At 43.2% G+C, this 26,942-nt stretch overlaps 1 protein-coding gene across 3 annotated transcripts in view; it reads right to left on the reverse strand.

Annotated features, from left to right (window-relative positions):
* Positions 1-26,942, reverse strand: part of TTBK1 (tau tubulin kinase 1) — a 120,407-nt gene extending 93,465 nt beyond the window's left edge. Inside the window, exons 1-3 of one of the 3 annotated variants that reach the window (XM_069799856.1) lie at positions 26,738-26,942; positions 9,678-9,836; positions 2,230-2,377 (exon numbers count right to left, since the gene is read on the reverse strand). In XM_069799856.1, the coding sequence (XP_069655957.1) occupies positions 2,230-2,377; positions 9,678-9,785 (256 nt within the window). In that variant the 5' untranslated portion in view covers positions 9,786-9,836; positions 26,738-26,942. Of the gene's footprint in view, positions 1-2,229; positions 2,378-9,677; positions 9,837-26,297; positions 26,378-26,737 lie in introns of those variants that run through there. The other 2 variants (XM_069799857.1, XM_069799859.1) reach the window with 2 other exon arrangements.

The following is a 26,942-nucleotide window of genomic DNA, read 5'->3' on the forward strand; positions in this document are numbered from 1 at the left end:
TAAGGCATTTGGGGATTAACCTTGAACCAAAAAAGCTAAATTCTTCACAGAACAGCTTGATTTGTAAAAATATGGCTGAAGCAATTTGTCATTCTTAAATGCAGGATAGCTGATGCATAGCCAATTCTGCTTCTTCTGTCTTTTCTGTCCCTTAATATTTGCTAACTGCTTTGCCAAGGGACTTTCCTAATTCCACATGCCACCACTCCCTCTCCCCAGTTACTTGGATCATGCTGTGGACTACTGCGGGTGTTTTTTCAAGCATTTGGTATTCTCAACTATTTTCCAGAAATAAACACTGACGGCAAAGCACGAGTATTAGTCAAGTCCTTGCACATTTTCTGATGCTAGTTCTGATTTGGTGACTTGAGGTCATTCCTTTCAAGCATTCCCTGCCCTGGAAGTAACACATATTGACACTAGCCAGCATGATAGCATTGCCTCTTGGTAATCAGCTGTTCTACACAGTCACACCTTCTCTTAATTCAGAGCAGTTCCAAGTATACAATCAAATGAAAAAAACTAAATCTCTGCCTTGCTTGCCCTCACTACATTGCTTTCAGACCTCAGCCAGCTGCTCTGCTGTTCTCTGGGAGCTCTATGTATCCAGGCCTTTCACGGATCAACAGCAAGCTTCCTCCTAACAGCCTGGGTTGATTTCTCCTTTGTTTCAATTCTCTTTACACAGACCAGCTGCACCTATTACAATACAGTGTATTCAAAAAAGGCCTTATCAGTCCTCCTTTTAGAAGTGCTGAACTGTGGAAAACTATTTGACCTTCAAAAATAATCGACTGACTTTTACCTAGAGGCTGTCACAAACATTGAGTAACACCAGTTCCACAAGACCTACAACAGTCTTACCCTCTAATTCAATCATATCTCTGGAGATTTTGTGCAAGGGCAGAGGTATAGACACTGACATAGGGCCATAACGCTATCTCTGAAACATGCACCCTGGTGATAAGGGCTCACTGCTTCATGGGAAGGCATTTCCTCAGCCCACGTGGGAATCCTGCAAAAAGGAACATCCCCTTAAAGGCGTATTATATAGAACATGTAAACTGTACCTGTCAATAGCTGGCCTTGCCTTCACAAGGAAATCCATGCACAATGCACTTCAGCAAACAGCAGTTCTCAGTTCCTCAAATGCAGATTTGGAAATTCCTTATTTACGTCCTCCCCTAGCAATCAGTTTTTAGTAGAAGCCCCCTCACTGTTCCTTCAGCCAGGAACAACTGCAGCGAGACTGCTCCCTTGCACCCTTTGGTGTTAAACTGTATCTCATCAGCATCGCAAAAGCCTTTGGGATACCGATTGGCTTCTTTCACCCTATTCTACTAGTTCACTCCTGAGAATGACTGCGACTTTAAAGATCAGCAGAGGAAGTTTTAACTTTCAGCCTTATTTATAGTTTCACCTGAGCACACAGAAAACAGCATTCTGGCATAAGGCAAGTGCCCCTTCAGTGTAATTTCTTAAGTGGAAGCAGGGTTGGACATGAGTCAAGGAAGGCTCCCATTTTGCTGCTTCCCAGTCAGTTTGAAACCTGCTTTTAAGCTTTGCTTAGGTTCAACTATAGAAATCGATGGTCCCAGGGCTGACTTCCACATCCAAACCAATATAAAACTGCATTAGGGAAAATTAAGAATAGGCATATCATTCCAATTAACATAATTCAAAACCACCACTCCCAAAACTAGAAGACCTAAAATCACTTCACATTTTGCTTTCAGGACAGTCACGTACATGACAAATTAACCAGTTGCCAGTTTCCTTATACTTCATGTTATCCACTTTTTGAACTCATCTACTAGTCAACCATTTTACTTGGAGACTCCATCATGCTCACAGTGCTATAGTCACAAACGTTGCCCCAATCTTCTGGGAGACAATCAGCTACCCTCATTTCTTAGTCAGACATCGCTTGCTCTGTTCCTTATTATCTGATCAGCATCACTAGACTGCACAGACCAGTGTACCAATAGTTCAGTTTGAGTCTCCCCATTGTTCTTATAGCCTGGCTGACAGAAATAGTCCCTGTAGTTGGAACTCAAGTGAGTAGGACGCTTTGCAGAATGCAATAACTTTCTGAGCTGAATGACTTAATGTAACATCACATATAGATGGAAGCTGAAGAGAAAATTATAAAAAACATATGCAACTTCAGATTCTAATTGTTAACATGCATGGTGACCTTTAGCAGTTCCAAAGAGCTTTCTGCCTTACCTTGCAGCTTTTTCAGGACAGCCACTTCCATCTTGAGAACTTGTTTGGGCTGCTGGGCTGATTCCACCTTCAAGGCCACATTCTCACGGGTCAGCAGATCCATTGCCTCATAGATCTCCCCAAAGCCACCGCCACCAATCTTCTTCAACTAGAAAAGTACAAAGAGGTTTGGTACAATGTATAAGAGAGACAACATCAAATTGGCTCTCCCAGAGCCAGGCACTAGCTTCTTTACTGCAGAGGGAGAACAAACTCAGCTCCCAATCTGTGCTGTGCCTGAATACCTTCACTGCACAGCTAGGCAAAAGCCCAGCTACCCACTTGACTGTGCTATGTATAAATTCTTTGCTGTAACAACAAAGAACAAGCCTAGCAAGTGATGACACGTGATACATTTAAAAGCAAATGATAACGCCTATTAGCTCAATAATGTTCTTGCCAAAATTCAAGGAAAGACCCTTCAAGGAGATAGTAGAACCACTATCCAGACCACAGTAGATAAAAACTGTGAATCCCTTTCAACAAACATCTCTGCAGTAAAACACAACCATGGTAGCTGGGACTAATGCTTTCAAGAAATAAGTTAAATGAAGTTTACATCTCATTCACAGGATTTTAAATATAGGACAAAACATCCACGGTAATATTGTACAAGATGCTTGACCTGCTCTGCTAGTGAGGTTATTTCAGTATCACATTTCAGAGAACTGCCAACTGCATTACCCCAAAATAGTTACATACAAGCTGCAAGTACAACTCCATTGTTTCTCATTTTCTCTTTTTTTTTTCTTTTTAATTTTAAAACACACCAAATGATGCTTTTTGTGTCTCTGAGCAAAATTAAAGACTGTTTCACAATAGAAGGATATCACTACGTGGAAATCAAAACAATTTCAATTGACATAAACTCAAAGCTAACGATGTCTAAGTTTCAGCATATTTGATATGCACCTACTAGAGATAGATCCTCTGCCTGTTCTAGAGTAGCCACCCACTCAGAGAGCAAGCTGGAATCCTCTGCCTTTCCTGGAAGGTGATTCCTTGATTCTCCTTCTGCTGAGACTTGACAGCATATGCACGTATAGTTATACATATGCATGTATAAGACAGACTCCTAATGTGTTCTAAGTGTCAATGTCTATGCCAGGAAAATTATTTTATATTTGTTTCTCTTAGATATATCTAAAGCATACTATGCTGCCCAGGAACAAGTTCAGGTTTACAGCAGAGCTAGATCAGGGCTCCTTTGATCTGCTTAGCATTTGTTCATTGAACCTTGCTGCAGCCCTTTCCTTCAGCATTTTGTGTTCCCTCTGTTCACAAGTGCTCAGGAAGCCCCAAGCGCTGCTTCTTTCCAACAGCAGCAATAACGCTTGAAGGGAAAAAGAAGTTTAAATCAGGCAGATAGTCAAACATGTATCTTACACAACGTTTAATGAGGTTTAGATGATATTTTAGTGTCTCCTGCACCACAGAAGGCCTATCCTGTGCATCTGTCCAGTTTGCCGAACAAAGGGCCCTGCCTCTCAAGGGCAGGGGTTTTTCTCCTTCTTAAGGTGACCCAAACCATTTGCTTTTCTGGCTCCCAGGTCAAGAAAAACAGCTCTGCATGAAGAAGGTACTATTTTCCATATTAACAGCCTGACTATTGTCTCTGAACCCTTTGAGAGTTGCTGTCTGGAGCCATTCTTCTCCTTTTACTTGTTGTTTTTACTCACAACCTTCCACTGGGCTAAACAGGCATATTCGTACAGTAAACAGCCCAATAAGTAGGTCATCACATATTATTCATAAATTATTACAGTGCAGCCCTACTTCTACTTAGAAATTCACACTAAATGAGCTGGCTACTAAAAAATCTTTCTATCAAAACAATGCTCCCTTCAGCATAGCAACAACATGCCAGCTAATACCTCAGGATTCAGTACACAAGATTTTCTGTTGCCTGATGTATTAATGACACAGAAGGGAAAGGGACAGTAAAAGCTGCAGAAGGCAAGAAGTTTAGTCAGGATCTGGAAGGACTTTGAGGAAGATTAAAAAAGTCTCAGTGAGAAAGTGGGTAACATAACAAGCAAAAGTCAACAGTAATAAATATAACACAACATAGCTGGGATGGAGAAGAAACACAGGCTACCCAAACATCTTGCTGGGTTGCAAATTCAAGAAATGGATCTGGGGAGAAATATTGCTGAGCCAGCACCAAAGCACACATTGATCCTTTTCCATTCACTGGCCTTAACAGGGACAGCTCCCACATCCAACACAGTTGTCAAAATGCAAAGCTACTACAATATAAATGGAACAACACAGTAATATAATTGGGATAGTGGCACTATAAGGATCTGTAGGAAGGTTAGTCATGTACAATGCACAATATGGACCACCTTGCTGCTAGAGGCTTTCACCGCGTTAGGAGTGGTTCGTTTCAGGGTGAAGAGAATGATCAGGAGCCTGGAAAAACTAAGGACAGACTAGGACTGCTACCTCAGAAAGCAAAAAGGAACAAGTTCATCAGAGAAGCAGGTTTGGGAAGGTACAGGTATTGAGACTGCTCACCTGGGAAAACAGCCAAATCAGAGGACCCATATAAGTCTACAGAGCAACAAATGTGAGATGACGTGAGATTAAGATCAGAGCTTCTACTGTATCAGAAAACTAATTTTATACACACATTCCACCCAATGGATGCACCTCACTGTCCAAGAGCCCTCAAGCTGCCTCTGCTTCCCCACATCCTTTCTCACCCTCTTATGGAAATTATTCTCTGGCATACTTTTCCCAGCTGGGACCAGATGGTCCCATTTATCATTACCAGCACTGCCATCCTCCTTGACTTTTCAGCAACATCCAGTGGCCACTGGCACCCATTTACTTTTCTTTGTTGCACAGCAAGTTGTTATCCTGCAACTCAAGGCTTTGTCTGAGGTCAGCAGCTCACCACATGGGCCTTTCTTCATTGCTTGGGTACTCTGTGGGAATTCACTGTCTAAGGTGAACTCAGCACAGCCTTCTGCTGGACACAAAGGAGAGATGGGCATATACCACTCAAGAAAATAAACAAATAATGAAACCATTAAACAAAGTCAAAGAAGAGAAGGTAACATCTAACAAGGATCACCTAAGTGGTAATCATGAGTCACCAGCCCATGCTAAGCTTCACTGTTCTGGGAATACTCTCTTCTCATCCTATTTCCTACCTTCCACCAGTCTCTTTACTGTTAAGACTAGGATACAGGCTGACAACACCAGCAGGATTCATTCTACCTAAATGCATGAGCCTATATGTGAGCTGGTTGTCCAGATTTCCATTACAACCTGTGCAGTCAAGTGAACAATTCATCTGATGAAACACAGGTATCTATTTGAACTTGCACACAGACAACTAAAATTAAGTAAGCTGCATCTCAGACATGATTTCAGTCCTTTCAGCATCACACAGCCAAATGACCATACAGCTCATTGCAGAGCTTCTTCCATATTCTAAGAGGTTTCATGCCACGTTAGGTCCTTGGAGCAAACTGTTAACGAAAAGCCACTCTACTTGACCCCTCAGTGTGGCAGTCTCCAACTAGGGCATTCCAGGAATTCCCCAAACTGGACTGTCCCCCAGCACTACAGACATAAAAACCCCATGTCCTGATGGGGGAAGCCACTCCCCAAAGACCCCCTGGATGTATCAGTAGTTACACAGGACACAGATGGCTCCCTTTTAAGTCTATTTAAAGGAGACTTCCTGAAATATTTTGGATTTATCCTGAAAAGACTCTTGCAGCACAATCCTTCAGAGCCTATGAAAAAAACCCCATAATTCAGTCCACGTGTGGATCAAGTCACCCTCTGGTGTCTCAGCAAAAGTCACATGGTTCCAGTACTGTCCAAATTTCATCCAGTTAAATCATCAAAAACATCTGCAAGTAAAGAATGATGACTCAAAAGAATGCTTCTTCAAGTCCAAAAGTTTTGATAAAAAGTATAAGCACTCCCCATCCATGCCTTTCTCCAAAAATAAGAACGAAAACAGCATTGCTGTCAGACAGCCAAACTTTACTGACTTGGAGCGGCAGGAAGATGAACTACCAACAGGCTAACTTCAGAGAACTAACATCTTCATTTGTCAAATCTTTGTCAGCCAGCATATAGGAGGAGAGGAGGAAAGGAATTCAAGGAATACATTACACTGATCTAAAATTAGAAATTGGTTCAATACTGGAAGTATGCCAGCACTAAGAACTACAAGGTTCAAGCAGATGCCCAGCCAAAGACAGTCACAATGGGAGGACAAATTACACAAAAAACCTTCTGGCAGCTAAACCCCAGCATCACATAAATATGCCACACACCTGCTTGAGCAGGATCCATCACTCACGGCAAAGCTTGGACTGTCTGGCTTGCGTGCTATGGGTTAGATTCTGAAAGGTCTAAGATAAAATAAAAAATGCTACTACTGATGTTACAACTGTATGCTCACTTTAAGGTACGCTCCCTTTTTCATCTGCCACTTGGTCCTATACTATGCATTTCCTTGAGCCAACAGAGGTATTTTTATATTTTTTTCCAGACTACTTTGAGCCCCATACAGCTTGCAGTTCTGACTGGTCCCACACCAACATCAAGCACAGCAAGGGAACAGCACAGAAGGCCTGCCTAAAGGGTGTGCACTTTTAGGGGGGCAGAAATGACTGTTCAATGAAAGCTCACACCACACGACTGAGCTAGCACAAGGCCAAATTCCCAGCTATACTCAGAGCTGAGAATTAGAATTTCTCGTTGCTATTTACACCCTTTAGCAGTCATGTAACTTCCCAGGGCCTTCAAGTGAGGTAATGACCTCACTGCAGTACTGAAGACTACTGTGAGCCAACATTATAAAACATAAAAAGCTATTTCTCTAGTTAGAGGCAGTTGTTGTTAACAACATAGCTGCACATTTCTATATTTTCTAAGGCAGAGTTAGTGGGTAGAGCTTGTAGCAGTCCCCAGTCACAGACTCATGCAACAACGAAGTCACTGAATCCCACATTTAGTGCCTCTACCAAATTTAAAATTAGTTTGAAATGTTCCCCTGTGAGCATAACTGAGCATATTTTAGGCTTTATTTGGAGTTTTTGGTGCTTTTAAGAGTTCTGCTGTTTCCAAGAACAAAGTTACTTTGTTTAGACTGTGTTAAAAAACATACTCCCACCATTTACAGAAGTTTCAGCACTCCTATATATGAAGGAGAAACTCAAAGTTTGATGAACAGTAGGAATGGTACAAGCTGAAGCTAGCTAGGGTAAAGGAGAATGGAGAAGAATGATTATTTGCAGCCATGCACCTGAAGAAATGGCTTAGCATCAGGACAGTGTCTAAATTCAGCTTTGCAAAGAACATGCACCAATCTGACCAAATTGTAGGCTCTGGGGAAATTTCTGTTTGTGCAGGAAGGGTCAGATGAAAGCTGCAAGCAGTATTTTTTGAGAAGGCCATAAGCACAGAGCATGTTTCAAGCCCTATACGTCAGTTAACCTGCACATGTATCATCCTGCCAAAACAAGTGTATGTGCTCCAGCCCAGAGCTGCAAGAGCACAGCAAGACTTTCCTTCAGCTGTGCCAGAAAGCTTTGGGAGGGGGTTAGGGGTTGTCTCCATTTTGGTATCTAATCACAGAGAAAATTGAGATTCTCCATCTGCTCTCAGGAAGCATGGAGAATGAAGAGCAGTTTGCATTGCTTAAATATAAACAGGTTGTTCAGGGGTAGGCCCGACAGAAAAGTTAAGGCTGTGGACAAAGCAGGAGCAAAGTGCTTGGATGAAGAGAGGCAGGCAATGGGGGAGTAACAAGAACACAGCAAGGTGGAACTGTCCAGGGCAGCAAAGAGATACAGGCACCAGGCAAGTCTAACGAAAGGATAGTATGTTGTCAGAAGCAGGCTGTTGAAAATAACCTATCCACAGCCTGGAACTGAAGCAAGTTCAGAGTCCCGAGTGTCTTTAGTCCTCTGCTCTTCAGAGCCCACTGCAAAACTCACAAGGCAGCTGTACCGTAGCTAGTTAGCACAGAGAAATGACTTGGTGCTACTACTACAAATCACTTGTAGTTCAAACGAGTAAGGCTTCTGCTGCGAGTTTAATGATTCAGACACTGCTGGTAATCCAAGTTATAAAACGGACACAATGGCATACATAGGATTTAAATTTTTCTTCAGCTCTTTAAAAGCAAAGCTTTTAAAGCCAGAAAACAAAAACTCTCAGAAAACACATACAGAATTTCAAAAAGTATAAAGGTACATGATCCTTTCACGTGTTATATTCTAGTTTCTTTAACTGAGGTGATAATATAATGCTACTTCCCCCACCATCCCAGAGACCTCATTTTACGACTAAAGAGAAAGCCTTATACGTAAGAGGAACTGCACTCTCTGAACAAATCTGGTGGCCATAAAACACATGTCTAGAGGACAAGATTCTCCCCATGTCTCTACCACAGCATTCTTGCATGATTCTGGTCAAGATGCTGAAGTCTCTAATCACAAGCCATCACTAATCACATGCTCATCTGCTGAGTGCCTAAGGCAAGACAGCCAGGTCCAACCTATAGAAGAAGTGGTGAGCATGCCTAGATGCCCATGATGTCTAGCGGAGATGTGCTTTGGTCATAAATGTTAACCAGTCTGTAAAAAAATAATAAAAATCAAGATCTAACTAACCTTGAACCCCTATCTGTAAAAGCAAGCAAATAGTTTGCTCTTGTATCACCTGGTAAAAGCATGAATAAAAAAAATAAAATATATATATATATCTGGCACAGATCAAACAACAGTAAAAAACAAAGATCTGAGTTTAAATGGCCAACTCATGCCATGAATTTAAATGGATAGTGAGATCTGCAGCCATACAATGAATTCATAAAACATTAAATGGCTACTAATTTAGTGTACCCCATACAGCTTGCACAACAGATGAGACAGTTGTCCCATGAAGAACTAAAACTCTTAAGATGTAATGATAAGACTTTAAAAAGTATCCTAATAAATTTACACAGAAGTTGTACCAACAAGCTAATTATGGAATTTCTGACTTCTGAAGTAGCTGACCTTTCAGCCTTAAACATTTGCTTTTAAACTATTTTATTTTATTGTAATTTATTTATCAGCATGCCTGTTAGTATTCTTTGCCACAGTGACTCGAAATCTAAGTTTCTTACCAAAAGATGACTCAGCCTGCTGCAACAGTTCAATCCTACCTAAAAATCCTTGGCAGGTTTAGTCTTCTAAAAATACCAGACAGTCTAAAAAGCACTAGAGCAATATTAAACATCTTCTTGCAGTATCTTACTAACATGTCAAACCATACCACACCACTGTTGCTTGCTAGAGCCCAGGATTAACTAGACAAGTTTCTGTACTACTACAGGAGGAGGAGAACTGTTTGGGCCACCAAAGGAAGCACAAGCTGGAGCTACTCACCACTTTCCAGCGATCTTTGACCACATAATTGGCCGGAAGAATGTCGACCTGTTCCCCTCCTCCGCTCATGTTTGGTTCGTCCTTGATGACTGCTGCTAGGCACTGCATTTGCCAGCCAGAGAATATTTTAGTAGCTCCCAATTTAAATGAGCCATTTATCTGGGGAAAAAAGGGGCGGGGGGAAGGAATGACAAAATTAGTACAGGTCACGGCAGAAGTACATGCTACATTTCCACAGGTTTTGCTTATGACTAAATCAGAACCCGTCTCTTAGGGAAGAAGGCAAACTCACCTTGCAAACACCTGAGCTCACTCCATGCATAAACTTGGCAGACGCAACCATGCTTCAAGTCAGCAGCACAAACTAAAAGGGTGACAATTACTGGCTATACCATGCAGGAGTCCAGTGCTCTTGAGCCTGACAGCCAACAAGTCAAAGAGAACCTAATGCCAAATGCTGCAAGAGCTGTTATTGTTACCAGGCGAAAAGGTCTTGCTTTAACAGAGCAGCTGCTACATAGGCAGTTTTTATGGTTTTCATTGGACGACATCCAACACAAATCAGAAAGGTTTGCCAGGTATTGCATCCAATAAGCCTAAAAGCATCTGAATAGGGTAGAAGGGCCTTTACAGAGCCAGGATTACAGACACTATCATTGTGATGAACAGCCAAGCAAAGAAGATGGGGATGGTTAGAAAGGGCTTCAGCCATGTATAAATTAGTCGTCCTCATAGCATACACGCAGTGCTAAAACTAATCAAATTAAAGTACAGAGAGATACCTTGTTCCTACAGTGTTTGCATTCTATCTCATGCCCCTTTCTCCTACTTTTATAGGGAGCTCCAGATAGCCTATGCTGAAATTAATTTTGTTTTGAGGTTTTTTGGTTATAATTCTTCTACAAAAATGACTTCCAGATACACGTTAACTCCACTTTCCTGGAAGAAAATGAATTGAAACAGGACTAATAAAAGATCTTCCTAATGCATTTTGTCTCTTCCTGTAAGATATTTTTCTGGCTTTAGAAGCAGGCCAGATCTTTTATTAAGCATGGATCTTTTATTAAGCTTTTGGCAGTTCTATCGTTCCTCCCCCAAAATATGAAATATTTTCCTTCCTAAAAATGAGCGTTACTGTAGCGCTCTGACTGCAGACTTAAGTAGGATTAACAACATAAACACCAAATAAGAAAAAAAGACTAGAGCTGGTCATTCAACCATCACACTTCTTCAGGCCCAAAAAAAGGAAAAAAGTCACCAGTGAATTACAAGCTCAAGTAGAGAAAAGAGCTCATTCCTCAGCAATAAAAGGACTGAGAAGGAAGGCTAGGAAGTGACCAGCATGTAGCGTGCACACGGAAGCCGCAGACAGAAGTATGTCAAAAGTGCAAGACATAGAAGATGATCAAACAAAACATGAACAAAAGATCTCAAAAGACATCTTCTCAAAAGATCTTCACAAAAGATTTCATTCTACATATAGAGGATAACTACAGGGAAAAAAGGAGCAGCAGACTAATGCAGTAAGAGGGCTGCTGAGAAGTGTTCATACGATCCAACATCTGCTAAAGACAATCAAAATGATAGAAGAGAAACAAGAAGAAACTGAATAGTAAAGAAATTCAGAAGAAAGGTGCTGCAAAACGCTCCGAATTCTCATTGAAAGAGTCCTGCATCTGTATGGGTAGCAGCCCTTTCAGTCGCCAGGTACTGAAATAAGAAACTGGAAAGCTCTCCAATGAGAAAGTACACGCTGTGTTTCACAGCACAACATTTGTGCTGCTTCTTCCTAACAAGCAAGTCTAATGCCATCCGCAGGCTCCTTTATGCTCACTAGAATATCCCTAAGCTACCAGTGAGCTCTGCATATGCTGTGCACCCAGCCTCCCTGCACACCACTGCAGACTGCACAGGAGACAGAATCCCCACAAAAATCTCTTCTAAGGCTGGCTTTTCTTCTGTTATTTAAAGAAAAGTCATGTAATTATAGACTGTCCCAAACCCTCAACATCACAAAAAGACAAAAAACCCCAATGTTAACATACAGGTACAGAGGCAGGTATTCCCTCCCTAGTGTTGAAGGTCTCTTGGCATGACTTCATGAAGACAAGTACAGCACAATGCAGGCTCTGGATTGCAGGGGATACAAAGACAGCTGCAGATCCAGGACATGGCATAGTAGTAGCAACAAAGACAGATAGGATGGAGTTTAGGAGTTTTCCAGAGAAGGTCAGCCATGTGCTTTGAAGCAAAACACCTAAAAAGTATGGTACGTGATGTACGCATTAGTGCGTGCATGCATGTGCGTGACAATTTCAGTCTAGTGACTAGTGGCGGAAAGTAATCCCAAGGAATAATTTTAGAGGAGAGACAGAGCGTGAAAGTCTATGAGCACTCAAAACTAGACAAGGCAGACCTGCTTTCCCTGGTGCACTATTCCACTGTCCTTTATCAACCTTATAATACATGTGTACAAAGATAACATGTTTGTTATTTAAAGGAGTCACATAAATCTTCACTGGCTTTGAAACAGAACAAAATCCTCCTGAGCACTACCATGCATAGCAGCCATTTGGCAATATGGAATTACAGAACTAAGTTTACGGATATGCTCTGGTACAGCCAGAGCGATGCAGCCAAATCAAAAGCCAATTGTATTACAGCCTGAGGCAAATTTCAAGCTGTTTTAGATCATAGTAGCAGCACAAAGCAGTGTTAGCATATCAAAAATTTGTTCCTGAGGCAGTACTAATACTGCAGAAACATGTTCAGGCCTATGCACCAAGGGTTTACCAGAGTAATGCTGAAGCATTGCCTATACCCATGGCAAGATGTAACACATGTTAACCTAGATCTCCAGAAGTGTCACAAAGAAAGGGCAAAAGAAGGGATAAAGTTACCTTTGTGCAGAAAACATAAGCACATTTAAATGATGCTTTTAACTTCTGCATTATTGTAACTCCTTTTAAATCAATAAAATATAGTGTAAATATTGTTTGACTACGATCAAAGCCTGCAGCCAGCCCCCTGCTAGAGCCGAATTCGCTGATGTAGCTACAGAAGGGAGGTGGCGAAGGATGGTCAGTGGGAGAGAGGTAAGGCACTACCGCCTCTTCCCCAACACACAGCAGAGAGCATCATTTCTGCATGTTAAATGTTAAGCGGTGTTAAGGGGAACTGGAGGAGAGATTGAAGGATTACATTGCTCTTGAACTCCAGTAAAGCTGTTCCTGATTCAAAGGGTGACCAAGACTTTAAAACATAAGAGACCGTAGAATGTAAAGATACACAATATTGAAGATAGTGACTGAGAAGACAAGAACTTTCAGATTGTCTTTTCCTGTAGGAAACGTACAGGATGTCAAGAATATTGTAGCCCTCTCCCATGAAGACAGGCAAGAGGGCTGAGCAATCCTAAGATACTGTAAAACTGGCTTCCTAGAAATAGCAAGTGAAGCAGAAATGAAAGCAGCTGTGAGAAAGAAACAGTGACAACAAGAGGACCAAATCCTGTCTCTTGGCCAACCTCAGCATGAAGAAGTGTGAAATCAGCTCTTGCATACTGCTATCTCTTCCAGCCCATACTGGAGAATCTTTATAGTTTTATAAATTTAGTCTTGGACTTTAAAAAAAAGAAATTCAAAAAACCATGCTTAAACAGGCTAATAGGCCCCACTATATATTCCGGCCTACTGCTCTGCTAGCTGTTCCTTCTATTTGGCATCAAGACAGTTTTCAATTCAACAGCACTCACAGGTAAATGGTTTCATTTTTAAGGCAGCTTACAAAACTCTGATGCACTATAGCAGCAATTCTTTAGCCGACATGAAAATCAAGACCCGGCAGAGAAGCATGACTGGGATAGGCAACAGTAACAAACTTAGGAGTAAAGTCTGCAAGAATTTCAGTGCAAGGCCTGATGTTGCAATTAGTGTGGCAGAGTCTTACATCAAATGCATTTGCCTTGTTCACACGCGTGTTCATCAGGAGACAAACTAGACCAAGCAAAAGTAACTTCATACAAGTTGTTAAGCTGAAGAAATCTTCGCTGCAGATGCTAAAAGCTTACATAGATTCAAAAAGTGACTTGACAAATTCACTAAAAATAATAATTAAAAAAATCCATTAAACAGTTACATACAAATATTCCATCTCTAGCTTAGGAAGCCTTCAATTCACAAATCGCTGAAGGTGGCAAGCGCATTCTGCAGAGTCATTTTATATGCTTTCCCTGCTCTTATTCTCTACCCTAGATATCCACTCTTGGCCAACTTAGGATGGGATACTGGCCTAGATGGACCTGTGATATGACTCAGCATGGCCAGACTTGGGTTTTTACAAGTTACTTGCAGAGGAAGTAGTGCATAAATAATATATATGTCTCCTTTATCCCTTCAAGGAGGTCAGAGACCAAAAAAATAAAGAATCAAACAAAAAGTCTCATATAAACAACCCAATTACCTATCTTACAACATTCCTGTTCATGCAAGCAACATTTTAAATAGCTTTACTGGAAAAATTATTTCCTAATTTTAGAGGATCATAGCACTCTTAAAATTAAACTCATAAATACGGAGCATTCCCTGTGGAAATTCCTAATGTATATACGAGATCTCTCCTATGTTAGCTTACTTCAGTCTCAATATACCATGGTAGCAGTGCTCAAAATACAGCCAAACTCAAACAAACATCAAGTTGGAAACTCATCAGACGCAAGGTGGTTATTAAACAGCAGAACAAAGCTATGGAGGTCTGTCTCTCACCATCTTACTAAAGGTCTTGGATAATCTTAAGTGCCTTAATCTCACTGTGGAGGAATTGCAATATCCCACTTTATTTCAGGATACATCCTCACCTCTGGAAGCCTACAAATTAGAACAATTAGAACAAGTGAAGTTTATTTAGACTGCTGTAGCCCATGACCCTCTTGATCAAATTCCCCACCACAAACACAAGATCCACCTTAAGAGCAGATCCCAGTGGTTGTTTTAGAAAGCTGATGCAAATCACAGCTTTTAAGGCGAGACAAAGCTGGATATCTGCAAAAACAAAATCAGTAACCCCAGTAACCTGCAGTCTAGAAATCAGATCAATCTCCCCCTCCAATACTTGCATGGGAGGAACAAACAAAAAATGTTGTAAACAGAATTTAAGCATAACTTAGCTGTTCCCAACATGAACTTTACTGGCATTAAGTCAAAATGGAACAGATGGGGTGGGGAATAAGAGGAGAATATAACAAGTAGGATTGAGAGTGCTCAGAAGGAAGAAAGAAAAACAGTGGAGCTTCCAAGTGCAACTGAGCAGCAGAACTGGGGCTCAGTTAATGGCAGCATTAACTGCGCACACTCGGCGTCCCTCACTGTTTTACAAACGTCATCTGCTGCCAACACACAATACCAATTATAAAAATGAAATCCCTCACATTAAAACAAACAAAACCCCCTTAAATCTTTGCATAAATAAGTTGTACCATGCACTAGCGTTCTGTTATTAGGGTAGAAATGCATATGACAGTACAGGAAGCAAGTTGATTAAGAAAAATACAGTGCACTGGACTAACAGCCCCTCAGCCCTGGAATACATCATACCTCCTGCTGAACTTGGAACAGCAATTAAAAACAAGTCATACGCTGTTAGGGTAGGTCTGACAGCAGGAGCTCGAAAGGTTCTGAATTGTTCCTTGAAGACACATATCTTCCTTCATTGCCTGCCTCTGCTGTAGCAAACCCTGCTTAGAGAGCCGGCTCAACTCCTAGCAGCTGCGGCTTAAAGTCTCCTCTGTGACATATTCTTCTCATAGGCATGCAAGGGCATCAGCCTTAGAAATTCTGGATTTGCTATTCACAGCATTTCATTTCTGTAAAAAACAAAACATCTAAAGGTGAGGTTGCAAGATACTGGGACTGTTTGTCACCTTTCAAAGGTTTATGACTGTTAAGGAGTGATGTAGCTATGACTGGGAAAAACAAAAACCCAAAACAAAAAACCACCCCCCAAAAAAGCTGCAATCAAGACAGACAGGTCCGGATTATCTCCTAACACGAGGCTGCACTGAACAGAACATACATAAATATATTAAATATGACAACAGATGCACCTTGACAGCATTATTATGGCAACCTGGTTGCACAGCCAACTGAATGTATTATTGCCTGCACAGTGACTTACAAGTAACAGCATACAACCTAAGCAAAACAAACACACCCCCCCCCAACCACATAATTTCATACTGTCAGAGACTGTATTCACATACATTACAGAGCAGTCAGATACACCAGTGATTTCTGAGCCAAAATCACATATCTACAGGGAGAATCAGCACAGTTAATTATGACAACAAATCATTAGGAACGCACACCAGATAAGCACGCCTGCACTACTGGCAGTTTACGCGATTCTAATGCTCTCCAACTACATTTCAGCAGCAAAGCTAAAAAAATGGGGAGCAGGAGAGTTTCAGAGGGAAGTCTATTACCTTCCCCCAGTCTCCCTGACAGAGTTGCTCCAATTTTTGATCTGAGCAGAAAATTAAATCCATCACCAGGAAATCCCTCTAATATCATAACCAGCTTAACCTCTGCTAATTTAACAGGCAACATTATGGTCTGCTTACCATCAACATTTAACTACAGGTCAAGTATATCTACCTGCAAAGTCAACATAGATCACTACTTGCAAAGCTTGAGTAGTCTGCTGGTGGCCAAAACAATTATATCTGAACAAAAGCAAGAACTAAGCAGAGGTTATACGTATGGTATCAGACTTAATCTACACCTGACACCACCAGAAACACCACACAGAGGTATGTTTTCATCACCTGATCCTGGACCAGTTTAATTGATCCTTAGGAAATGCAAAGTGTCCCTCTTAGGCAAGTCCTCTCCCTTCCCCCTGCAGAGTGCTTTTGTGGGGAGCCTGTTACTCATCCTCCTTCAAACGTGGCTGCTCCAAGTTGCTTTTCATAGCTGTGGTCAACAGTATCTTCCTCGAGTCCTTATTCTTGGAGAAGAGTATTTTACCTTGGGTAACCAACTCAGCCATACCACAAAATGACAACATCTGTTGCTCAGTGGTCTTCTATATAACCTATTATATTAGGTTATTAAAAGGCTCACAGCCTGAGATCAATCATTTTAAACCTCCATTCCAGGGAAAACAGTGCTCATCTTACCCATTCAAATAATTTTATGATAGATGCAGTCACCACAATTATCAAGGATCAAACATACCTGTGAAAAAACTAATCAGAGGTTAGGAACATAACACTAAGTTCCTGATCAGAGATTTGGTATTTTGATTCAAATTTTGGAAGACAGGGCATTTTGCAGGGAAAAATCACGTATTTATAGATTTGCCACAGACTTCATGTTGCCAAGCACTTTCTGAAATTTAATAAAAATTAGCAACTTAGCGAGGCAACTGCCACTTGCTGCACTGATACGCTGTATCGGACTAAATGAGAGACTAAGTGGGACAAAATTTTTGTGGTTTTCAAGCCCACTGTTGATCACAGCAGAGATCCTGTTTGTAATTACACAGAAGAGATTTCCTGGGATTGGCAAAAATGTTTTATCGTGCCAACTGTTAGCCACTTAAATCATCTCCCTACAGCCCTTCTGTAACCATTTTTCCCATTTTTGTAAGGAACTCTCCCCCCCTAGCTGGAGCATGCTCCGGGAAGCATGTTCAACCTTCCTCTGCCCCCTGCAAATCTACAGTTTCATTCTCTGATCTGCAGCCTCACCATTTTTCAGTTTGCAGACAGCTGGTGATTTGCCCGAAGGTGATGTCCTCATGGCTGACCCACTTTTTCTGCTACCCTTGGGAAATCCCAGTGCATTCTCAACCATATTCAATGGTTCTCTGCATTTTTTTCTCAAAGACAAAAGTCCCCCAGAGGTGTAAAACTTGATTTTAGATTGGAAGCTCAAATTTAATTATTTGAAGGAGATATATATCTCTCTCCTATAGAGTTCTAGAGGAATTTGTTTCCTTTGTAGTTAATACCTAAAGATAATATTAACAAAGACGACAATAACATCAAGGCAGATAACGGCTGTGGCCTGCACCTGTTTCTCTCTATGCCTGAACATCCTAGAAAGATTATGAAAACTCTTGTAAATGCAAGCACGGACTGTTTAATTTCTTTCTGCACTGCTGCATGAGTGAGTCAGCTTCCAAGGAGAAATGGTGTTACTCAGATTATGGAAGAGTTTTACAAGCTGGTCTGGGCTGCCTCTATATAAGCCATTTCCACATGTGTCAATGATGCCATCTAGCCCACAACTGTCAGTATCTGCTTGCATTCTCCCAGCCCATGCAAATAATTGTTTCCTATCCATAAGTTTTCCTATCTGTTGAGTTAAGCAGTTCTATGACTTAGGCATGTGTCTTCTCATTCTGCATCAGATCTTACACCAGCTCATTGTGCTTGACAGAAAAATCTGTTGAATATTATTTGCAGGAAAAAAAAAAAAGTCTTCAAAATGTATTCTTCAGGGCAGATGCATTGTAATAAATCATATTTGTACTCTGAGCCTTAATTTGCCAGTGCTATGCCAGGTAACTGGATCCTGAGAATTTCCTATTACAGAACACAGACGGTCAGAATTTGTTGCTATAAAAAAGCATCATAAACCTTATGTCATATTTGAATGTAAAAATAATTTTAATTCTATTCATAGCTGTAATAAAGTAATAGAAAAGTAAATTTTGTACCTCAGCTGGCCAAAGCTCATAACAATTCTTCAAACTGGTCTCAACCTGAAATGGGTAATTGCGCATTCTACGCTCAACTTGCCAGAGTGAGCTGGCTACTGGCAAACGTTTCTAATAATACTCCACAGACAGAACAATTACTGGTTCAAGTCCAGCCTAGGATGTTTGGAGGGGGAAAAAAATGTGTATCATTTCATCGCAATCAGAAACACAGGTAGCAAGGTTAAAGAAATTCTGTTTCACAAAAGAAGCAACAACCACACTAAAAATACCAGCTTCTGAGTTGCCATCAAACTTGAAAATAGGCTGCAGAGACCTACCCGACCAGAGAGCCCTGAGCCCTAGAACCCAAATGCCTCCTAGCATTTCCATCACATCAACTGTCACAAGAGTGAGAAAATACTCTACTGCCTGCCCTTTGCATTTGCACCTTTTACATTTTCTTTTTTTTTCCTGTTAGCTCAATAGACAAAGCCCCTTAAGCCTCATCTCTGCTTGATAAGCAACCACTCCTGATTCTTTCTAGACATAGAGAACAGCAGAAAGAAAAAGTGCATCTTCCACAAAATGCTTCTTAATACAACCAACTCATGCTCAGACATCTATGAATAAGTCATACAGGTCACGCATACAGAGCACAGCATCGCTACAGAGAGAAGCAGAAAAAAAGGGAGGCAATTCTGTCCTTGCCTACAGCTGGAGAGAGCCCGTGGAGTCCAGTAAAGGGCCAGCATCCATGCCTTACAGTCACTAGAAAAGTCGGAACTGAAAAACACCTGAAAAATGCCTTCCACCCACCTGAAAACTAAACTCTTTAAAATGCATGTATCTTATCCAAAAGGCACACTGAAAAGCAAATGAATGTAGTGTAGAAGTATCTCCCAATGACGAAAATGTAAGAAAATGAAGGGCTCTCCCATTCTAGCTCATCTTCTGCTAGAAGCTGAAGCCTGACAACTGCAAATTAGTTTTTCATGGGAGTTTTCCTTAAGGACAGGACCTAGAACAAGAGAGATGGTGGTTTCTAGATCCCTTGCTCTTTTCAGATCAAGGTTGGGCACCTCTTGCTCTTTTCTCATCAAGGCCTGGCACCTTTAAAAAGGCATGCTTTAGCTACTGCAAATTTTACTAAAACCAAAACCAACAAAAGACCAAACCCCGCATTTTTGGGTGCTTCGACACTGATGAACGGAAGTTGAGAATCAATGGAAGCACTGTTACACTGCATTACCTACATTCTCTTCTCCATAAAGCCTACAGACACCGATCCTGGATCCACAGCTTCAGGTTCCTGGTTAGCCAATCTGAAAACCTACCTGCAATGAAGACAAACAGTTCCCCTCTCTCTGCCAGCTCTGAACTCCTGCACACAGGATTTCACCATGGGCCAGTTCAGTGGTTTGTACCAGCAGAAAAACTATTCCCCTTCCTAATAAATAAAGTTATTTCCTTGGCTTAGAGCTCCTTGAACTGGTTCATTGTAGGGTCAGTCAAATGCAAGTGCCAGCACAACGGAGGAGTGGTACCTCTGATCCATTTCAGCTTCTGTCAAGCTGTGCTGCTCCATGTCCGTCTCCTCAGCAGGAAGCCTGCAGCCTTCCATGAAATCACAGGATTCAACCACTTCTGCTTAAAAGCAGTGGAGTAACTCTGCCTGAGGGCAACTTTTTTTTATCCAAGGAAAGCAAAATTTAAAGAAACCAGTTAGTTTCGATAACTTACTTGCATAACCCCTAAACCAGTAAATTTTAGAGTTTAATGCAGCTAGATTCTTTTTAAATAATTCAAGATGTAATTAAACCACAAAGCTCTAAGTCTCCTAACACAATGTCACCACAAAGGTGACTCCTACTCTCTGACTGAGGTACTTCAGCAAGCAAGCAATGAGCAACTTTCTTTTCTTCATGAAATGAGGGAAACAAAACACACAATTTAATGGCATGTCCAATCAAAAGGAGCATTACGCTGATGCCTATATGAAGGTACAAGGATAAGACAGCTACACCGTCCCCTTGTTTGAGTGGGCAGAGGAAAGGAAAGGCTGCAGAGGCAGCTCAAGATACCTGGCAGGCAGACAGCTGAATTTGCGAGGTGAAAGAACAGCAAGTTCTTACAAAGAACAAGTTGAGGTGCGGTACGATTGAGGTCTACACAACCAAGTTCCGCATGGAGAAGGTGCACAAGAAATGACTGTTCACCGCTTTTTCCAATGCATTAAGGAAGCAGCAGCAGGCAACTCTAGCAGGTGGCATGTTTGAAAGGAATGCAAAGCACAGAGGAGTTGTGCAATGCCCTGCTGCAAGACACAGTGGAAGTTAGCATTTACACTGAGTCCAAAGAACTGGACAAATTCATAGAAAAAAACAACTAAGAAAAGCAAAACAAAAAAAAAAAACCAACCCAGCCAGCAGAGGACAACTGAATACGATGACAAAAATTTCTGACCAAAAAAATCCTCGAACTGAAAGCAACTGAGCACTGAGAGAGCACTCTGGGAAAATGGCACTGCCCACCAACTCCAACCTCCGGTTCCCCCCTGGGCATTCAGTGTTGGTCACAGTCTCAGGTAACATCCCAGAGGTTTTAATCCAGAACAACCATTTCTGTACCACCCCAGGGAGAAGCTGGCCAGCATGATCCGTATAGCTTTCAATGGTATAAAGGCCAAGAATGATAGCCTGGATGAAATCCCAAGTTCTCTAACTTCTGATGCAGGGTACAGAAAAAACAGGCAGAATTTTAGAAGAAACACTCCCCCTTCCAAAGAACAGTTTCAGCAGTATGTGATATTTAAATGGGACCCAAAAAACCAAACAGATGAAACAGGTCCCAGAAGTAACGTAGGGAACTAGGATGTATAGATTCAAGGGAGAACACGGAGGTAACATGTACCCCAGGAACCTGTTAACAGGGTGGCATTCTCCGGCGCTCCAGGGAACAAGGTACACAGAAAAAAGCCAGGTCACTCAAGGGAAGGAATAGTACTACATAGTGAAGAAAAAAAATAGACTCAAAGGAAATAGATCAATGAATTATATCAAGCCTAAACAGAAAAAATGTAGTAGTAAAACTACCCCATCAGACCAGAATAAAGCAGCAATGGTGATTTGCCATGGGAGAACAGATGGGCTGTGCCTTTAGCAAACAGGCAGCAATGGGGAACTTCAGTTTCCTTATGGAGATCAGGACATGTCACCAAGATGAAATTTTAAATAGTAACTTTATAACTCAACAGTAACTCAACTTTGTTGAGTAAGAACAGAAATATATCACCTTTAAAAAAAAAAAAAAAAGTCTTTGGCCAGTGCAACTTCTGCTTGGTCCTTTAAATTGCTTCATTTTAATTGTAACTGACTTACTGTACAAACAAAAAGTCTTTTAGAAATAGAAGATATGCGCAAAAGAAGAAAACAGCACAAATTCTTCCAAGTTAAATATGGTATCTTTTCCCTGATGATTTTAGAGAAATGAAGCAAATTTCTACAGATAAAAACTGCGTATTTGCCACACATACCTGACCAGAGGCCAGCCAGCCAGTCTGCTGGATGACAGACAGACAAGAAATAGAAAGACTGAATAGAGAAAAGATAAGAAAGAAGATGCCAAGGATTTTTGGTTGTTGTTTATTTTAAAGAGCTCTGCAGAGGATCTGAAAAATCAGTCTCACTTCCGGACCAGACATGTTCAGAAAACTGAAACTGAAAAATAAAACTAACTGGCAGGCAGGGGGGAGAAGTCAGGATTTATAGACCTACTAGGAAAAGCTAGGTGCTTTTAGGAAGACCTAATAAGCACACAGATAGGGCCATCTCACTAACAATGTCTCTGGATAGCCAAAACCTTCTGGTGTGGTATCAGACCAAAGGCCTTAAAAATTAAGATGTCCCAGGATAAAACTAAAGTTTCTCTAAAACTAATAACTGGCTAAAAGAGAGGAAAACACACAGGAATGCACAGCTAGGTTTCACAACAGAGTGCTGTTACCAGTGGAATGACACACCTTGCGTACATACAAAATTATTCAGGCTAACAAATAAAAAGACTGAAAAACTGCAGACTGCAACACCAAGAAGGGTATAACTAGGGCAAGCATGTTATATATGTCCTCTTAGCCTTTCCTTAAGCATCATCTCTTGGTCACTGGTAGAAAAAGGACTGGTGCAATACAGGGTTTTGGCCTGAGCAGTCGGGTTTATAATCCTATAATCAAAACCTTTTCACTAGACATCAACTTCTCCTTATCCCTTTTGCAGTCTTTTCATATCTGATTGGTAGGCCACCAAAGCTTTCTACACATACAGCCTCCAGGCTGACGGTGAGCCTCCTAACATTTACTGTTGCACGGAGAGCGAGGAATTTACTTCCATCTGTCACGGCTGACACTAAATCTCTTTCTTAAGGCTAGGCTGTCCCATTTCTCCAGAGAAGAGGAAGCCTGCGCCCATAAGCATACTCTCTGTTCCCCATTGAACCTGTACGGCTGGAGTCAGCCCACGATCTGGAGTTTGTTCCTTTCATATTGTTCACCAAATTAAAGATGACACGGCTTGACACCAAAAGGAAAGGGTTTCCAAGCACATCTTATTTGATTACACCTACAGTCCATCATGCTGTCAACATTTTCCTTCTCAACTACAAAAGAGACCCTTGACCATGTAAACAGCTCTTGAGTAGTAAAGAAGACTTGATGGAAAACAGTATGGAACTGGGTAAGACCAAAAAGGATTAGGAGTCTGATAAAAAAGCTAGGGTGGCAATTATTTTTTTTTCCTCCATCAAGTATAATGTATTGGTGTATCTGCTGGTCTCCAAAAAACAGAAGTGTTCATGTGAAAAAACACTTCATACATTGACTTCCAAGTCACACGGCTATTGCGAGATTATTTCCTGTATTTTCTGGGATAAATGTCATGGGTCACACATCAATATGTGGGCACTGTTGTGGAGAAGACCAAGAGTTGGTCTGCATGACATGGAGGACTGCCATTGCCCAGTTTATAGCTGGTGAGACTCTTACAGGCAAGGGAGTCTCAATTTGGGTTCAGATACACGGTGCAAGAATCACATCATCTCCCTCGCCTCCCACCTCTCCTTCCCAATGCTTCAATAAATGTCCAACAGATTCTCCCATTCTTCTTCTGCCCTAGGGGGGGGAGGCCGTATAGCTGGCCTTCCTTACTGCTCTCTCCCAAAGCAACCCTAACATTTATTCCAATTGGATGGTGTCCCACAATGACATTTAAGGGGATTTCAGAATGTCTGAGAAGAATACCCACTTTTTGGTTAATTCTGATGGAAGAAGGAGAGGGAAGAACTAGTCATGCCCATTCTGTATCTTATTCAGTAAACTAGCACAGCTTAAACACCCTTTTAGCAAACGCTTCCACAATCGCCCCAGCAAATATGGGCTGTGCCTTGTAACGTTCAAAGGAGAAGACACCAACAAACCCTTCAAAATGAGGGAACAGTTTACAAAGCCCTTGAGGACTTTATGAAGGCATGTTCCTCTATAAGGCCCTATTTTCTGTCTTTTGGTCTGTTTTCAAAGCGAACCAATGTTACTGGAAGGTCATTATGGAGCTCTGGCAAATTAATCTAATCTAGGACCTTCCCAGGATGGGAAGCCATTCCTACAGAGTTTACGTGGACCCTGCACATTGATACATACCTAAATAAGACCAAGGCAGAAAACTGACACGACACAATTGAACAGGTGAGGCCACAACAAGACTCACAAGAGAGTAGTGGGCTACCCAATAAGCTATAAACTGATGTGGCAATCTTTCTGTAAAAGAGGGCAAGATACAGCATGAAGGGATCCCAGCACTAAAGATGAAGAAGGAGGAGGGATTCGGCTCTTCCTGGATATCTCTGATCACTCACGGTTTGGAAAACAACGAGTACCAACTGCTTCCATCAGAGGAGAGCGCCATGCTGCCTGCTGCAGTGTAGGGATACACTTGCCTTCGCCACCAAACATTGGGGTTGGGATGGAGAGGGATGGAGAGGGAATGAAATCCACACACAAGTCACAAGTGCCACTTCGCTAGCATCAACCCTGGGAGCTGGTGAAATAGATTTCCTAACACCAGAGACAGTCCCTTCTGAAGGACCAAGGGCATTGATGGGGATCCAACTTTCTTCTTGCTAACTATTCCAAGAAAAAAAGGTTAGGCAGGGATTCACAAGTCTGATCCCGATAAAATTGTCCTACAAGGGAATGATAATTCCAGTTCCAGGAACTTTGCCCATTCCTGAAGGAGTGAGATTATCGTAAAGCATGCAGAAGCACACAGAACACAAAAGTAACAGTAGTGGACACCACATACACCATTCATGAGCATCACATCTCAAAAGTTTCTGATCCCACATACATCAGCATGAGAATGCTTGTTATGAGCTGGACGATCACTGGCACACAAAGGAAAAAAAGCCAAAACATTAACACATAATTCGTAACCTGCCCCTCTTATACTGAGTGGTAGTCTCAAAAGAAGCCAATACACTGAAACATGGTGAATAACTATTAATGAGACAGTGCTGATGCACACTCCCCTTTAGTCATAGCACCTGTATAGGCACAGCACCTATAAGCATTACTGTTGAGGGAGCATTAGCACACCCTATCTCACACATAACATCAGGCGACATTTCACTCATACAGAGAAAAAGTTCTCAGGCTGAAAATCTGTTGTGACTCACTGAGAAGTTTGTTGCTGAAAGGTAGCATTTTCAGTGACAGTACGAGGAATATAAAAGAAAATCATGTGCAATGGTAAAATTAGGAAACCTTTCCTTCTATCATTCAAATTGTCTATACTCCCTCCTTGTAAGCCTAAGGAAATTCAAAAATATAGAAGAAAGAATTTAATGTACAGCTCGTTTGGACTGCTCAGAAACAATGATACCGACAGGTACTGAAATCCCTACCCCCCAAAAAACACAGAGGGTCTTGAATTTGGCACGTAAGTAGTTCAGCAACGCTGATGGAATGGCAGTGTCACTTCAGCGCTTCATATAGCGTATTGGTTCTTCGTTAGAATACAAGATGCACTTCAAGGTCACAGTGTTCATCTTGAAAGTTCTCAGTGGGTCAGACCCACGTTACTGGATACCTCCTCTCCCGGTACGCAGGGAAAGCACAGTGACTAGTCACATTCACCAATGCAAACTTGGGCACCGTGAGCACACAATGACGGGAAGACTTCACGCTCAAAAGCTGCGGAAGAGACGGCAACGCACGCCGGAGTGAAATCTCCCACCCCGCGAAAGGTAACGAGGAGAAACTCTCAGCCTCCCGCCTCAAACCCAAGCACCAAAGAGTTATCCCAAAATAACACACGGAACACGCTCCCTCCCCAAAAAGCCCCTCCAAAACCGGCTGGCTCCCTAGCATTCGGTTAGACGGGCACCTAGTGACACCGGGAAGCATGCTCGTCCCCTCGCCCCCGGGGGGGCAGCTTGGCCTCCCCGAAATAACTGACACCCTCCCTCAGTTCCCCTCACAGCTCCCCGCAGGCCCAAGGCCTCCCGCTGCCTTCACACCTCGCCCCCCACCCCGACACCGGGGACCGTGACGGGCGGCGGAGCCCCCCGGTATCACCCCCCCCACCGCCGTTCCCTTCCTCAGCGGAGCTTTTCAAGGAGCGGGAGGGAGGGAAACGGGGACGGGGGCACCCCCCGTTCAGGCCGCCCGCGGGCCTCACACGACGCGACCGTCGTCCGCGCCCCTGCGAGGCCACCGCCCGCCCCTCCCCCGGCGGGCTTCCCCCCCCCCAACCCCGGGCCTCGCCCTGAGCCCCGGAACCCGCCGGTCCGGGCAGGAGGCGGCGGGGAGGGGGGAACCGCCGCCGCCGCCGCCCCGGGGCCCCCCCATCTTGGCCCGGCCCTGCCCCTCACCTCGGGCCGCCCCGCCTCCCCCCGCCGAGGAGGTGGCCGCGTCCGCCCCTGCACTGCAGCTGCCGGCACGCCGCCGCTCCCCCCCCTACCTCCACCACCTCCCCACCGCCCCTCTCGGCAGATGGTTCGCCCCACCCCGGCCCGCCCTCTTATTGGCGGGGCCCACCCGTCACTCCGCTTCGGGACCGCCCAGCCCCGCGGGCATGCTGGGAAATCGAGTCCTCCGCGCGGGAACCGTCCCCTTCCGCAGCCGGCACCGGGCGGAGGCGCGAACTACAGTTCCCACAATGCCCCGCGCGCAGTCCCGGAGCGGAGCGGCCCGGCCCGGCCCGGTGCGCCCGGCGACCCCACACCTCCCCAGCCGCCAGCGGGACGCCCCCTTTCCCCGCCAACGACCGCAACGGCCTCCGCCGCCCGCCCCCCGGTCCGACCCGGCTCACCTGGCCTCGCCGCCGCCGGCGCCTCCCGCTTCGGCCGGCGTGGGCAGCGCATACCCCGCGCCCCTCAGTGCGGCTCGCCGGGCTCGGTGCCGCCGGCCCGGCTCGTTGCGGCTGCGGCTGTGGGGCGGGCCGGCCCCGAGCTCATCCTCCCCCTCGGAGCCGCGGCGGGCGGCGGGATTCGCCCACAATGCACCGCGCGCCGCAC

Source organism: Haliaeetus albicilla, chromosome 13, assembly GCF_947461875.1.
Source record: "Haliaeetus albicilla chromosome 13, bHalAlb1.1, whole genome shotgun sequence".
In the NCBI taxonomy this organism is placed as follows: Eukaryota; Metazoa; Chordata; class Aves; order Accipitriformes; family Accipitridae; genus Haliaeetus; species Haliaeetus albicilla.